The 17,087-nt window shown below is 39.3% G+C and overlaps 1 protein-coding gene across 2 annotated transcripts in view; it reads right to left on the bottom strand.

Moving 5' to 3' along the window:
• TTC28 (tetratricopeptide repeat domain 28) overlaps positions 1–17,087 on the bottom strand; it is a 365,189-nt gene that overhangs the window by 313,547 nt on the left and 34,555 nt on the right. For both annotated transcript variants that reach the window (XM_072146640.1, XM_072146649.1), the window contains exon 2: positions 16,327–16,605. In XM_072146640.1, the coding sequence (XP_072002741.1) occupies positions 16,327–16,605 (279 nt within the window). The remainder of the gene's footprint in view (positions 1–16,326; positions 16,606–17,087) is intronic.

Below are 17,087 nucleotides of genomic sequence, written 5' to 3'. Positions count from 1 at the left end.
CAGCAGGTAGGAAGCTTGGTATCCCTTTTAGTTTACAGAACTTCTAACAAAATGAAGGTTTTATTTGGAATTCACTAATATTTATCATTAATACATTCATTTAGCCCTAAAGTTTACCCACGTAAACTGAATAAAAGTAGAAAATGCATCTACGAATATATTATGCAGTTTATTCCGAGTAAGAGTATACCCCACATGAAGATGTAACCTGGTGTCTGAGCACATAGCAGGGCGAGGAAGGGAAGGAGCACCATTGAGATTTCATAGGGTAGAACCCCTGAGGCCGCTTTCACACGTAGCATTTTGGTTGCGTTTTGAAAAGCAATCCTAAGGCTCCACCTGCGATCGCATGTTGAGGTAAGAGTGCAATTCGTTCGTGTTTAGTTAACATGTTGGAAACACACTGGCGCACATGTATCATAGTTTTATCTCTCTCTCCAAGTGAGACACTTGGAAGCTCTTTTTTGCACCTTATGTATGATCATGTCTTTTTACTTGTGATACATGTTCAGTTTTTCCTATCTTGGCAGACGCACATTTTGGCTTCTTTATCAGACTTTTTGTTGCAAATGTCTCAAATCCACATGGACACAATCCATAAGAGGGGGTTACATACAGGAGTGGACACTATTGTAAATTTTGGATTTGATGCTATGTCCTGCATGCAGTAAATGCAGTAAAATTTGCAAGAAACTGAATTTCCGCTATTTTCTTGTGGGTTCTGTTTTTACGTATTTCAGTGTGAGCTCCAAAAGGCCTCTCTAATATATTCTTTGGTTCTGTAAGAGTACAGGGATACCAAATATATATAGGTTTTATTAGGTGTTAATATATTTTAAAACAATGAACACCTTTGTATCAAAAATAAAACTATTAAGTTTACCATATTCTGACTCCAATAAACCTTTTTAGATCACTTTTTATAACATTTTTATGTGTTGCGAAGTGGTGATTCGCACATTTGAGCGCATTTTTCCGTTACAAGGTTCAACACCGTGAATAACCGCTTTTATATCTTTATAGATTAGGAGTTTTGGGATGCTGTGATACCAAATATGTTCTGTTTTTATTTTTTAACTTTTTTCCAAAAATATTTATTGTTTTATATGTGTTAGGGGCTTTTGGGACATTTAAATGAATTTTATTTACATTTTTTGAATGAATGAATTTATTTATTTTTACATTACTAGCCTATGAACTAGTGATCATATAATCAATAGATTATACTAATGCACTGCAATAACCTTGTTTAGCAGTGCACTAGGAATGTCAGCCCTTGCATAGGCTGACATGCAGACTGCTCAGTCTGGGAGCAAGCTTTCTGTCAGACACACCAGGGAACCTTCACAAGGTCCCTGGCTGCCTGACACCTCCCTCCGCAGGTATGTTGATCCCGTAATCAAAACATTGACCGCAGGATCTAAGAGGTTAAACAGGTTAGATTGGAATGAGTTCTGTATGGAATGATGACTGTTAGAGTAAGGTGCCGATTGTCATAAGAGAGCCAGGGCACTGTTCTGTTCCCTGCACGGGGAGCTTGTGCAGAACTTAGGTTAGGCCGACGCAGAAACACCTCGGCCAGCCTAGGGCCCCTTAGTGACCGATGGAGAAATCTTTATAATTACTTTATACAATCCCCCTATAATAACTATATAGAGACCCCCATAGTAACAGCTTTTTCTAACTATATACAATCTCCTACAACTTCATACAGCCCTAGATAAAATAATTAAATTGTACTCACTCTCCTTTCCCCCAATGCACGCCCACCTCCTTCTCCGGTATCAGTATAACATCAGGTTCCGACAAGATGGTGGAGCCCTGCCGCTGGCGGCACAGTTATGTCACACACTGCGTCGCCAGCAACAGGATGCCGCCATCTTGTCAGAGCCTGATTGTCTAGGGTAGAGGAGGGAACTTATTGTTCCCACGCTCTGCTATAGACTCAAGTCTATTAGATACTGCCCAGATTTCTGAACCGGCTGTTAAAGGTGAGAAAAGGTGTGCCAAACATAAACATACTGTGGGCGATTTGGGCAGGCATGCAACCACCTGAATCACTCACATTTGGTGGGGGCCCTTTAAGGACAAAGTGGCGGGGAGCTATAATCCAGCCCTGGGTTATGCTGAGGTTTGTGATGTAATGATTATGAGCAAAATTTAATATAAGACACTGTCTTATTTTCGGGAAAACAGGGTATCTGGGCCACTGTATTCAATGGGTTTTGTCAGACATGCATTTTTATTCACACACAAACTATTTTTTAATGAATCTTACAACATGCTCTACTTTTGCAAGTCAAATGTGGGGACACATCAAAAATGCATTTCACTCTGAAATACATACACAGCCATCAGTCTTTTTCATGCAAGTTGTATGCAGGTTTTATGCGTGAATACAACGGGTCAGAAACACGTGCAGGAAAAACCCTGAAAGGGGCTTAGGACACCGGAGAAGACTAGGGGTCAAGTTGGTTAAAAACACAGCACCAGGCTTTATAAAATAAATCCATAGGACAAGCAGACATTCAATTATTCATGATAAATATTGAGATGTTCATTTCCCAAAAATGAGTCTTCTTTGAAATATTTCATTCTTCCTGCCATTACAAATATACAGAACTCCTGTGGGTAGGTTGCCATATTTTGTCAATGAACCATTAGTTATAAATCATTTCGCTGAAATTCTCACACTGACATGGGCCAGCGTGATCATGTTGTAGTTTTTGTTACTTCATTGTAAAGGTTGCTACAAATAGAATGAAAATGTAAACCTACATTCAAACAGCAGAGGGTGCTCAAGTAAACGAAATGCAAAGGATCACCCTAGCAGGGTGAATGACAAAAAAATATTACATGAATATTTGAAGCTCAACTTGACAACTGCAAACAGACAGCTATCAATGTAAATTTCTTGTGACTTGTAGGGAAATTAACTGCATATTATAATAAGCTTTATTTAGTGAAAAAAGTCTAGTCTAGTTTTGTGTACAGTACATAAATATGGACAGTGCTGCAACATCTTATTGACAAAACTACCTTCATTCAGCATTTTATATGTAAATGTTTCACAATTTACAGTGAAGCTTAATATAAGTTATACAACAAAAGTTATACAACTTTTCAATATACCTTCTGTATCAATTCCTCTAGATCTCTGCTTGCTGTTCTTCTATAGAAAGCTTCTATGTTTACCCGATCTTGAATACAATGAGGTTGCAGAAAAGCTCTAAAGGCTTGGTATCAAAATTATGTAAGGGGTTGAATAACAATATATCAGAGGGAAATGCACCATATTGTTATGAGAAATGGAAAAAGGATCTACCGGATCTATCAGTAGAGGAGTGGAATGACTCATTGTGTATGATAAAACGCTCTACTAAGAACCTATCATACAGGATATCTCAAATATTTTTGATGCACAGGGTGCACTACACACCAGAAATGTTAAATAGATTCGGATACTTGAAAAAAGAGAAATGCCCAAGGTGTGAGCTTGTAGATGCAGACCTACACATGATGTGGAGGTGCCCAAAGTTAGTGCGATATTGGGAATCCATATTTGAGGGCATTAGAGTGTCCAGTGGATGCAGTGTCCCATATAGTGCTAAAAGTTGCATCTTGGGAACCAAAATTGGGCTAACTGGTACAAAAAAGGTATACAAGAGGCTATGGAAGGTCTGCTAATGGCACGTAAAAAGATATTGTATAACTGGAAAAACAAAGATCCACCTAGGTTTCAAGTGTGGCGAACTAGAATGGATCACATGAGAATAATGGAAGTCGATGAAGTTTTAGAGGAGTAATATGAATGGCTTAAGAAAGTAGTGGAATTAGGAAGAGAGAAATAAATTGTATAGATATTTGTTACCTAGGATTCACCAGTCGTTGGGGTGGGGGGTGGGTTGGGATTTGTAAAGGGAATATATGTAAAAATGTATAGTTAATTTTTTAGAGATCTCTACAATATACAGTGCCTACAAGTAGTATTCAACCCCCTGCAGATTTAGCAGGTTTGATAAGAAGCAAATAAGTTAGAGCCTTCAAACTTCAAACAAGAGCAGGATTTATTAACAGATGCATAAATCTTACAAACCAAAAAGTTATGTTGCTCAGTTAAATTTTGATAAATTTTAAACCTAAAAGTGTGGGTCAATTATTATTCAACCCCTCAAACCACCAGCATTCTGTTTTGTTCCCCTAAAGTATAAAGAAGTAGTTCAGGCACAAAGAACAATGAGCTTCACATGTTTAGATTAATTATGTTTTTCCAGCCTTTTCTGACTATTTAAGACCCTCCCCAAACTTGTGAACAGCACTCATACATGGACAACATGGGAAAGACAATGGAGCATTCCAAGGCCATTAGAGACAAGATTGTGGAGGGTCACAAGGCTAGCAAGGGGTACAAATCCCTTTCCAAGGAGTTGGGCCTACCTGTCTCCAGTGTTGGGAGCATCATCCGGAAGTGGAAGGCTTATGGAACTACTGTTAGCCTTTCACGGCCTGGCCAGCCTTTGAAAGTTTCCTCCCGTGCCGAGGCCAGGCTTGTCCGAAAAGTCAAGGCTAACCCAAGGACAACAAGGAAGGAGCTCCGGGAAGATCTCATGGCAGTGGGGACATTGGTTTCAGTCAATACCATAAGTAACGTACTCCACCGCAATGGTCTCCGCTCCAGACGATCACGTAAGGTACCTTTACTTTCAAAGCGTCATGTCCAGGCCCGTTTACAGTTTGCTCATGATCACTTGGAGGACTCTGAGACAGACTGGTTCAAGGTTCTCTGGTCTGATGAGACCAAGATCGAGATCTTTGGTGCCAACCACACACGTGATGTTTGGAGACTGGATGGCACTGCATACGACCCGAAGAATACCATCCCTACTGTCAAGCATGGTGGTGGCAGCATCATGCTGTGGGGCTGCTTCTCAGCCAAGGGGCCTTGCCATCTGGTCCGCATCCATGGGAAGATGGATAGCACGGCCTACTTGGAGATTTTGGCCAAGAACCTCCGCTCCTCCATCAAGGATCTTAAGATGTGTCGTCATTTCACCTTCCAACAAGACAACGACCCAAAGCACACAGCCAAGAAAACCAAGGCCTGGTTCAAGAGGGAAAAAATCAAGGTGTTGCAGTGGCCTAGTCAGTCTCCTGACCTTAACCCAATTGAAAACTTGTGGAAGGAGCTCAAGATTAAAGTCCACATGAGACACCCAAAGAAGATAACTTGGAGAAGATCTGCATGGAGGAGTGGGGCAAGATAACTCCAGAGACCTGTGCCGGCCTGATCAGGTCTTATAAAAGACGATTATTAGCTGTAATTGCAAACGAGGGTTATTCCACAAAATATTAAACCTAGGGGTTGAATAATAATTGACCCACACTTTTATGTTTAAAATTTATTAAAATATAACTGAGCAACATAACTTTTTGGTTTGTAAGATTTATGCATCTGTTAATAAATCCTGCTCTTGTTTGAAGTTTGAAGGCTCTAACTTACTTGCTTCTTATCAAACCTGCTAAATCTGCAGGGGGTTGAATACTACTTGTAGGCACTGTATGTATAATAGACATGTATAAAGTTTTGTATTTGATAGAGGATGATCTATACATTTACTGTTATGATGTGTTGAATCATTAATAAAAATTATGTTTAAAAAAAAATTAAAAAAAATAGAAAGCTTCTATGTTTACTTCCAGTAGACAGAAATCTGACCATAGTCACACAGGTGCATGGCTCGTTATAACACACAGCTCTGATTACTCTCTGTGATACTAACGAGCTGTACACCTGTGTAAACATGGTCAGAGTTCTGTTCCCTGGAAGTAAACTTTCTATAGAATGACAGTAAGCAGAGATCTAGAAAACCATGAGGAATGGATACAGAAAGTATAATGGAAACGTGTATAACTTTTTATAATACAAACAATAACATGAATTTACTGAAATGGGAATACCCCTTCAAGGCTGCTTCTTATCAGCAACTAGCCAATAAAACATAGTTGAAAGATGTTTAGGGAGTCTTTGGCTTCTTATTCTGGAGAAAGGGTCCTTCATACATGAGTCTTGTATACAGTTTTATTCGAGAAACACGGATACAAGAAGCATTCCAGGGTTTTTGATGATCTTCCACTGGTCTTTAAAAATGCAAAACTGAAACTAAAGAAAAGGGACCCCACCTCCCTTCCCATGAAGCTTGGGTCTGATACTGTATGTAGAATGTAAGTAATAATAAATAATCCCTTTGTTTATATAACGCCCACAGATTATGCAGCGCTGCACAGAGCTTACCAAATCAGTCCCTATCCCCACTGGGCTCACATTCTAAATCGCCCTATCCGTATGTTTTGGAGTGTGGGAGGAAACCAGAGGAAACCTACGCAAACAGAACATACAAACTCTTTGCAGATGTTGACCTGGATGGGACTTGAATCCAGGGCCCCAGGCAACGCTGTAGTGCCAACCACTGAGCCACTGTGCTGCCCTAATGTAAATGTAAAACCATTAAAAAAAAACTTGGAGGATCCACTATTTTCATACAGCCCAGGCCCATTGCATTCTGATTCCATAGTACTTTTGTTGTGTGGCATGTGTGCCATGTGGTAGACTGTAATATATGTGCCTATTTTGTACAGAAAAGCATAAGGCATGCCATCTACTGTTAACAACATTCCACTTATTGAGATAATAGAAACAAGGACAGAAACTTGTCAGACTCCATTATAAGTCACTACAGCTGCTGTAACATTCTTCAGTCATTAGTTTACCAGTCAATTAAACATCAATGATAGGGAGCCTTAAAGATATAGCCTCGAAAACAATATTATGCCATAGACTAGAGCATTGACTCCAGTGGTATACAGCTGTTTCTTCCTCATTAGATTCCATAAGTATCAGAAATTAAGAGTTCTTCTTAAGACTTTGCCGCCTTGTAGGTGTGTGGAGACTTATAGCCATTGATGCTCCAGTTGGGAATTCTGGGAAATATGTAAATACATTTCACAGGATAGAACAATGTCCCTTTTTTCCTTTAAAGGCAGCCCTCTTAACATCAAGCATGACTTTCAAGAATCCTAATTAGATGATTTGCTGCCTTTCAAGGTAGCAAAAAGAGGCATTATTTTCCTCTTTCTTCATTGTTTCCTAATTGATTCCATTAGTGTGATAGCGGCTAAGCACTAGATTGAAAAAAAAACTGACCAGTACTGACCCTTGTGTATATAAGTGTATAAAGAAATATTCTACTAACTACCTGATTGTCTTTTACTTTCAGCACCTATTTTATACTGTCCTACAGTGCAACCTCTGATCAGACACCATCATTAGTTTTCTCACCAGCATTAGATTTCTCATTCTCCAATAATCCAATAATGCCATGAATCCAATAATGCCTCAGCACAGGATTACATGGTAACAAGGGACCATACCATGTTTCTCTACACCTGTTGGGATGGTGCTGATTATACTGTTCACACAGCCAACTCAACCCACAGTTTCATGTCTGTATGTTAGGCTACCTCTAGAGCCTCCCCCTCCCGCATGAGAAATCCTGTTACAATCCTGTGCTGTAGTTGATGAGAGAGAAGAGCATGAGGAGAAGGGACATGGAAGAGAAAAGTGGGAAAGAGACTGGAAGACACAGGCAGGGTCCTTAGCCTCTGCACCCCAAGGTATATGTCTTTCATTTGTTTCCAGTTAATTTATTGTGATCTGTACCAACCACCTAATCCTTATCCCCTACCATTTAGTTTCCATTGGGTGCGGTTGGATGGGGAATTTACATTGTGTTTAGAAATTAAATTCAAGCACCTCGGGCGGGGCTAAGCCTGAACACAATTCTTGTGGCCGCTAACAAGCACCTGGTGTTTTACATTGCTTACATACAAAACACTGGGTGCTCGTAGCGAAGTTTTTCTGGTTTCAAGCCTTGCATATTAAAACCACTTTTTACAAAATAAAATATGTTTCTGTGTCTTTCTCTTCCAGGACCTATAACGTTTTAGTTTTACCACTGTCAAGGCTATGTCCGGGATGGTTAGTTGTGGAATAAGTTTATTGGTTTCATTTTCTTTTTTTCATATGACTTCTTGATGACTATTTTATTTAGCTATTTTGAGGTGGACACACATATAATTACAAATCTTTAATTTACGCGGTTTACTGTATTGGACAAATAACAGTATATAGGCGGTCTCTACAGCCTCTATGTACAGGATACCTTATGCCTCATTACTATTCAGCACGTGACATCATGTGACCAGGGTGATGTCACCTAAGATCCTTTACCCAGTAAAATTAACAGCTACCTAATCTATGTACCATGTATTTAATCATAGCATGTCTTCATGGATTTCTACTTCTTCCCATCCTCCAGGGAGGCATGCTGTGATTTCATGTGATCAGATACATACATGGGATAAATGTTACTGAGTAAAGCAAATGTTGCTGACCTTAGATGACATCACCCTGGTCACATAACATAGAGTCCTAAATGATCTAATGGAGCTCTCTCTCTCTCAAGCAAGGCACCATGTACAACATTTAAAACAGCTTTTTCTACCATGACTAATAAGTAAACAGAGCTCTATATGTCAGTTATTGAATACTGGCAGATGGTCCCTAAGTACTGGTAGCAGTGAGACCTGTCCATCAGGACTATGGAGGCAGGACCGTGCAGAGAACTCTGCATATGCAGGACCCCTTTAATATCATGGAACTCACATCAGGTGAGCTGCATATACGTTTACAAAATGATTTTTTAACATTGCAGCTTTTTATGAAATATTTATTTTAAATGACAGGTTCTCTTTAAGAATAATTTTTATGCAAGGCAGAACAGGTATATTTATAAGTGTAACTCCAAAATACACTTGGATTCTAAAAATGTTGTATTGTCAAGGGTGTTCTTCAGTCTTTTTCCAGAAGCACTTATACCCAATATGTAGTTTTATTGTTTTTTTTTAACATTCAAAAATGCGTTTTGTATACTCAAACTGTTTTTTTTTTTAATTTGCATAATTTTTCTACTCAAATATTTATTGACTATTTTATTACTCTTTAGTCCCACTAAGGGACTTCAACATTCAATCTTTTGATTGCTTGTATAGTACACTGCAATACTTCTGTATTCTACACTGAAATGCAACCTATTAGGCTCTGAATGAGGGGTCTAATAGTTTGTGCTACATTGTAGGCCCAGAGGCCATAACATGTTGTCATAGAAACTATCAACACTCTGTGATTGCATTGCGGGGTACTGATAGCAGGAGAGAGGAAGCTTACAAAGGATGTAAATCCTGCAGTATTAACAGCTGTATCTAATGGAGCAGGTGCCCATCTGTCACAAGACCGCTCAGCAACTGCTCAGTCAAGCACGGGAGACCTGTGCAGTACTTAGGCTTGGCTGACATTAAGTTACTTGACAAAAAATAGTTGTAGCAAGGTTCGGACTTTGACACAATTTCAACGAAACTTATATCATGTTTCTGGCATCTTCCTATCCTAATATATGGGGCTATTAGATATATGAGGCTATCTGAAAAATCCTCTCAGCTTTTCCTGAAGTAGTTTCGACTTCCTGGTTGTGACATTAGCTAAGGGCAGTGAGGCCAGAGCACTGAGGGCATTCCTGTTAACATGTACACACAGCTCAGCCAATCAGGACACAGAAGCAGTATTACTGCTTGTACACAGATCTAAGGTAAAAACCCTGCTAACAAGCAAACTTCTTCAGATAGCTAATGAATGTAAACTACAGAATTGCTTATTCTAGCTCAGTGCTGAGTTAGTCAAAAGATTTTATACTTTAGAGTTGTTCTTTAAAGGAAACCTACCACTTGTAGTGTCAGGTTTCCGATGGAAATACCGCGCACCAGCTCAGGGTGAGCTGGTGCCGGAGCTTATTTTAGTTAGTGTTTTAAACCGCGGTATCGCGGTTTAAAACACTTTTTAAACGTTATAGCCGGCGCAGGCAGGTACGCGCTCGGCGCTTACCGTGCACGGAGCTCTCATTCATTTCCTATGTAGCCGCGTGCAAGGTAAGCGCCGAGCGCGTACCTGCCTGCGCCGGCTATAACGTTTAAAAAGTGTTTTAAACCGCGATACCGCGGTTTAAAACACTAACAAAAATAAGCTCCGGCACCAGCTCACCCTGAGCTGGTGCCCGGTATTGCTATCGGAAACCTGCCACTACAAGTGGTAGGTTTCCTTTAAAGGATTGGCTTTGCTTCTTCCTCTCTAGAAGATTCCTCTCTGATAATTTGGTTTGATATGGTTTGTTGAACTGTTGATGGCTCCAGTCCTATGCACTCTATGTGGATGCTTAGTGTTGTTTTACAGAAATATCATTTGATATTGATATTTCATGTAGAAAAAAATGGACAGACACTTCATTGTCATGTTGTCATATTAAATAACAGTTAACAAAAGAAGCTTAACAAACAATTAATAATAATGTGAAACCCAGGTAGATCTGAACCCTAGCATTCTACAACATAGTATACTGACTCCCAGCTCATCAGATAGGCTAAATGCAAATGTGGACCATTTAATTGCATTTGATGTTCTGGGACAGGATATTAAAATAAGTTGGAAGAGATGGGGATTACACATGAGCTGAAAACAAAGATTTTGCAGTATGACAAAACAGCCAGACATTTAAAAACCAACATTTATTGGTATGCAGCAATTGCTACATTTATATTGCCTCTGGAGCTTACAATCTGATTTTCCTTGATATTGTACACAACGGAAGTAAAGACTATTTAACCAACTTGGTTATATTTTTGTGTTCCTTTAAGCATATTGGATGTTAATATAGATTTCCTTTAATGTCTATCATCAAAATCAAGCCTGATAAGCCAGGAACACTAACTCATAGATCCAGGCACGTTGACAGTGGAAATCTTATTAAATTTGTTATCTATGACCTCCTTTTTTCTAAAATCAATTATGTTGATGAGGCACAAGGGCTCTGGGGGGAGGGGGGTGTTACCAGAGGCCCTCCGTGCTTCAGGTTCACTGCCTGTTAGACTGTGTCTTTCTGCCTGGTGTAACAGAGGAAGTTTCAGCACACGATGGAAGGGTGTTCTTTACAAACAGTAGCGGTCTGTAGGTCTACAGCTCTGATGGTCTCTAGTAACGACCCCCAGAGTACTTCAGGCTCATTAGCATAATTTTAAAGTTGATTTCTGAAGGAGGGAGGCTTGTCAACTAAAGTGAAGGGTTAAAACATTGCTGTTATGTATGCTTTGGAAAGCACAATAAAAAAGAATCACTCTAAGATGCAGCAGGGGCATTGCTACACAAATTATATATGGCATGATACCCGAATCTTTTTTTCTATTTCCCTGAAATTCATAGTCAGCTGAAACTTGAAGTGTAACTCTAAAGTCATGATAATTTTACCAAAGTCTCTTATATGTTTTACCCTTTATAATCAAACAGAACGATGCCCATATTGTGCTGCTCACCCCTTTTCTTTTTAAAGTTATGACATTTTCTGTTCTGAAAGTATTTGACAAAAAACTTTCTCACCTGACGTAAAGTGGACGGAGACTAACATCTTCCTCTACCTGCCCTGAAGCTGCGTACAATTTACTTTGCCCACAGATCCCATGATACCTTGTGTTCTCTCTCAAAGTAATTTAGCATTAAATCCAGTGAGATTCCTACAAATAAGGCCTCATGCAGAAGACTTTATGTTTTTTCCTGTTTTATAAAAATACAGCTGTATTTTGGCCATACATAGAGGATATTTTTCACCTATATAATCATGTATGGAACCGTATCCCTTTAAAAAAATGGTGGGCTGGCAAATGATGGCTTGATAACTTTTGGCTGGCTGACAGAATGCACCTCCCACTGGTTCTGGTCTCCCTGGAGACTTCTATGGGAAATTCAGAACGGAATACATGAGGAAATAGGTCATGCTCTATATTTCCTGTGTAACGCAGTATGTGGAATATTATGCTGTATGGCGCTATTAGGAGGAGATTAAAAACTTTCCAGGAAAATATTAGTACAATAGACTGTGTAGGGCCACAAGTACAGGCGGTCCCCTACTTAAGGACACCCGACTTACAGACAACCCATAGTTACAGACGGACCCCTCTGCCCACTGTGACCTATGGTGAAGCTCTCTGGATGCTTTAAAATAGTCCCAGATTGCAATAATCAGCTTAAAATTGTCTGCAATGAAGCTTTATTGATAATTCTTGGTCCTATTACAGCAAAAAAATTTGAAACTCCAATTGTCACTGGGGCAAAAAAAAAAAATTGTCGGGAACTACAATGATAAAATATACAGTTTCGACTTACATACAAATTCAACTTAAGAACAAACCTACAGTCCCTATCTTGTATGTAACCCGGGGACTGCCTGTACAGGCAATATAAATAAAGGGCAGTTTACAGGCTACAGTGGGGGAATTTTGTCACAAAAGGGAGCACTATTTATGTGGTATTGCTATTTTCTCCGATATTCAGAGACAATGTTAAAGTTAAGAACTTGAGATGTCTGTGTGGTAAACTCTGCAAGGATGACATGTGACATGTGAGGAAAAGACAAGGTTTTGCTTGGCCTAATGGAGAAGATAAGGAACGAGAACAAGTACAATTCAAGGACATGTCACCTGAAGTAACCGGATGGAATAGGTAGGGATTTTGTCTGTGTTTTCTAAAGTGGGCTATGATAAGTACTGTTTTTTTGGAACAAGTACTTGTGGGGTAGGTTGTATAGAAGTGGACCTACATGTAAATTACTTTTATGGATACCTATGCATCTCTCTTAGCTTCTTGATGGACCATGGCGTGTTTACAGCTGCTTAGAACCCGTTTTCTTTTATCTAGGACTTCAATGGGGATGTCAAAGTCTAAATAGCCTGGGTATAAGATTTACACATAATAGGATACAGTTATGTTGTGTGCCCCCTCTTCTCTTCTAATTGATTCTCCCTTCGGTGGTGTTTTTCTTCCTTGTAACCTATAGGTTTACACCTGCATCTGGGTTGGACTTTTATTGTCTTATCAATTTGATATACTGTATATGAAATAGACTACTTCTTTACTGGTCTACTGACATTTGTACAGTCTATTTTTGTGTTAACATCCTGTTTTGTAAGATGGATTGTAAGGCAGGTGGTAAATGCTGACTTCCCCCATGTACTATTTATTGAATGTTCAGTTTTGTTCAGATTTGACAACCCTACCCAAGTCCTCACCTTCCCTAACAACAGATCTAGCCTTCTTTTTGTATGCTTAGTACTTCCATGTATAGTCATATACAGATCTCAGTTCTGAGAGCCCCGTCAGCTAGAAATGTGGTACATGGCTTCTGGCATTACCCAGTCTCTACTGGAGCAGAAGACCAATAAGCTCTGCATCCAGACAAGTAGATCCTTTTACTTAAGCTGCAGTGGGCAGAACTCTCTTAAGCTGCAGTGGGCAGAACTCTCTTAAGCTGCAGTGGGCAGAACTCTCTTAAGCTGCAGTGGGCAGAACTCTCTTAAGCTGCAGTGGCAGAACTCCATAGTACCTTGATCTGATTTTACCAAATGAAGGTTTGCTAGGAAACAGCAAATGTAAAGCTTATAAAAAGTCCTACACAATTACGTTTTTACTTCTAAGGGTGATCTGAAGCAGTAGTTGCTGCAGTAGTACAAACCTTGGTCTGACAGAAATTTTCCAGAAAAAGGGCATTGAAAACATACAAAGGGGGAATGTGCAAGCAAAGCCTTTTCTACAAGCCAAGACAATAATTGGGATTTTTGGGGGTGTTCCAGTAGCCATAATGAAAAGAAAACTTCAGCACAAAGAGGACCTCCACAGATAGAAGTTTTACAAAACATTCAGGGTAGATAGGGTTAGCAAAATTATTTACAGCATTTTATAAAATTTTTTCTAATTTTAAAATTCATAAAAGTTTAAGTTTATTAGTATTTGGCTAATATTATAATATATTATTATACAATTAAACAATTTTTACGGGCAAAAAAAAACTGTCAATAATTGTTAGTAAAAGATCTAATAAGTCAACAAAAGTGGCCATAATCTTTTAGAGATTTCATTAGACAACTGTCCTATTCTGACAAAAGAACTGCATGGTAATAGTTTGTAAAAGTTATATTCCAAGCAACAGTACAGTATACTGACACTTCATTTGCATATACCATTGTGCAGATGAATACAGTTACCTTTCTATTACCTTTGTACTTATTGGGGCAGATTTACTTACCCGGTCCTGTCGCGATCCAGCGGCGGGTTCTCTGTGGAGGATTCGGGTCTTCTGGCGATTCACTAAGGTAGTGTGCCCGATGTCCACCAGGTGTCGCTGCTGCGCTGAATTCCATCGGAGTTCACTGAAGTTCACCGTCCTACCATGGGTGCAGGTAAGCGTGTGTCAAGCGACACTTTTTTTGAAAAAAATACAGCGGTTTTTCCGAATCCATCTGGTTTTCTTACGGCCAAGCCCCCACTGATTTCAGTCGCATGCATGCCTGCGCCGATGCGCCACAATCGGATCGCGTGCGCTAAAATCCTGGTGAAATTCTGAGAAAATCAGCGCAAATCGGAAATATTCGGGTAACACAACGGAAAAAACGTGATTCGGGCCCTTAGTAAATGACCCCCATTAAGTCTGCAAAAGTAGTCCACAAAGGAGACATGGCAATGTATTATACTCTACAATAAAGATATGTCTATGAAGCCTAGTTTGCATTGCTATTCTATGCTGGGTCAAATTTATGAATATGAATATGAATATGGATAAAAAAAGTTGCAAGGCTTACAAGTTTCTCAGATTAAAGAGAACCCGTCAGGCAAATTAACCCCATAAACGAAATATATTTTCATAAACTGCCATTAGAAAGAATTGCCTCTATCCCTTCAGTGTCTCTCTAAATGCCTGTAAACTTAAGCAATGAGGTCCTAAAGCTATGCAAATGACCTGTGAGATGTCCAATGAGTCATTATCATATTCAAGCTGTCCAGCTTATCCATGAGTGGGGGGCACAGCCACATCTCCAAGTGTTTGACTGACAGCCTGTATAATGATGTGAGGTATAATGGTGTAATGGCTGCTCCATGTGCTTCCTGGTGCTGGCGCCTCCTGCAGCCTGTGTGTGTATAGGAGAGATACAACAGCTTTAGGCAGCCATGTTATAGCAGAACATGTCAGGTACGTGTAGTTGATGTCTGTGTCTCACACATGTGTATAAGGAGGGACAGCATGTCAGCAGATAAAGCACAGACACTAGCAATGCTTTACTATACATTACACGCAGACATGAGCAGGGGGAGGAGAGTGGAGGAGTAACAGGGGTGACATCACTGCCTCTGACCATGTGACCACCCTCATTTACATAATAAAGAAATGGAAATGGGATGGAATCCTTGTGAGCTGCTCCAACAGGTAGAGGTGACAGAAATAGTGACAGAGACCTGATGACAGGTGTCCTTTAAGTTATAAAATCTAAAGAGGTTTTCAGAAGGGTATATAAAAGTAAAAAAAAAACACACAAAAAACATTACAAACTGGCATTGCCCAGCAGTCTCTTCTTCCTGTCCTGAACCTGTCCCCTGGGGAGTCAAGCTCCATGTTGTAATCTAGATATTCCATAGAAGTGAATGGACCTGCATGTGAATGTACAGCTCACCAAACAGCTTTGAAAACACAGCTGATCTCCATTGAAAATTTTTCTGATGCAATGGTTCGTTGCTGGCCAGGCTACAGCCACAAAATCTTGCTTGAAAAAATTCCATCCATACTAGCCAACGCATTTCGGCCAACTTAAGCAACTTGTGTCCCCATATGTTGTAATCTATTATCAACAGTTTTTTTTTTTATGTACTCGCTTGACAAACATTTGGGCTTACACAGTAACAAATGAATTTTTTAGTGATGATGCTTTTTTCTACTAAAAAAAAGATACAAAATCATTATAGAATCCACAACCATGATTAACAAGTATAACATATTGGAACAAGCTGGTAAGTACTCTGAATCATAACTGATCATGCCAGTGTTTTACCAGCTTTGTACCAAATCCCCCTGTTCTGTACTGATATCTCACACATGCACTGTGCTATTATGGGACGGTGAATGCACTGTGTTCTTACTGCCATGAGCAACGCGCACGCACCATGTACTGTGCTTGAAACAGAGTAACATGGGTTAATGCTGAGGAGATTTTTTTAAATGATTGTGAACAAATTCAACTAAACTATTTCTTTTGCACCTCAATTTTGATTCAATTAAAATTGTAAAATTATTTCAGATATGTACAAATGACTTAAGAAGTTAATTCTGAAATATGCAAAAATCGTACCTTTGGCCATTTCGGATTTAGAAGTCGAGCTTTAATGGCATCATCCAAAGCTTTCTCATACTGTGTAGTTTTAAGGTAGGCGGCGGATCTGTTGCTATACAGTATACAATTCTGAGGATCCACCAGCAGCGTCTCGCTGTACAGTTCAATAGCCAGCTGAAAGTCTCCATTTTTACAAGCATCGTTGCTCTGACGAACTTTCTCTATAAATTCTTCCTTGCTGAGAATAGAGTTGTCGACCACTTTTCCTCCAAATGCTTTGACAGCAATGGCAGATGACTGTAGTGACAAAAAGATGGAATTATAAAAATTTATAATATTGACAGCCAAACTGAAACATCTTCAGAAGATAAACACATAAATACAGCCAAAAGTGAAGGTGCTGCCACATATTAGATGCTATGCTAGTTTTGATTCCCTTTGGTAAGGTTTCATTTTCAATTTCGGGGACTGGAAAAGAAACACAGCTTAGTTCATTAAACCATTTATATCTTCCCCACATAAAAATAGGTCAAACATATTTGATTCAGTGTGAGAGTGTGAGAAAGAGGTACTTTAAACTTGGATTTTTATCAAGCAAAAAATAATTTGTATATAGTTAAATAACTGTACAGTTTCTAACATAGAATGGTATAAAACAGAAATATATGTGCTGAGGGTAGAGCAATAGTAACAGTTTACAGTTAGTTTTTCCAAAGTTGGGCATTAAATTAAAAACAGTGCTCCCATTAGGAAATAGGCAGAATACCAAAGGTGTATGT

This window comes from Engystomops pustulosus, chromosome 1, assembly GCF_040894005.1.
Source record: "Engystomops pustulosus chromosome 1, aEngPut4.maternal, whole genome shotgun sequence".
Classification (NCBI taxonomy): Eukaryota; Metazoa; Chordata; class Amphibia; order Anura; family Leptodactylidae; genus Engystomops; species Engystomops pustulosus.
The sequence above is the reverse complement of the archived record's forward strand: the minus strand, read 5'-3'. Positions and strand labels throughout refer to the sequence as shown.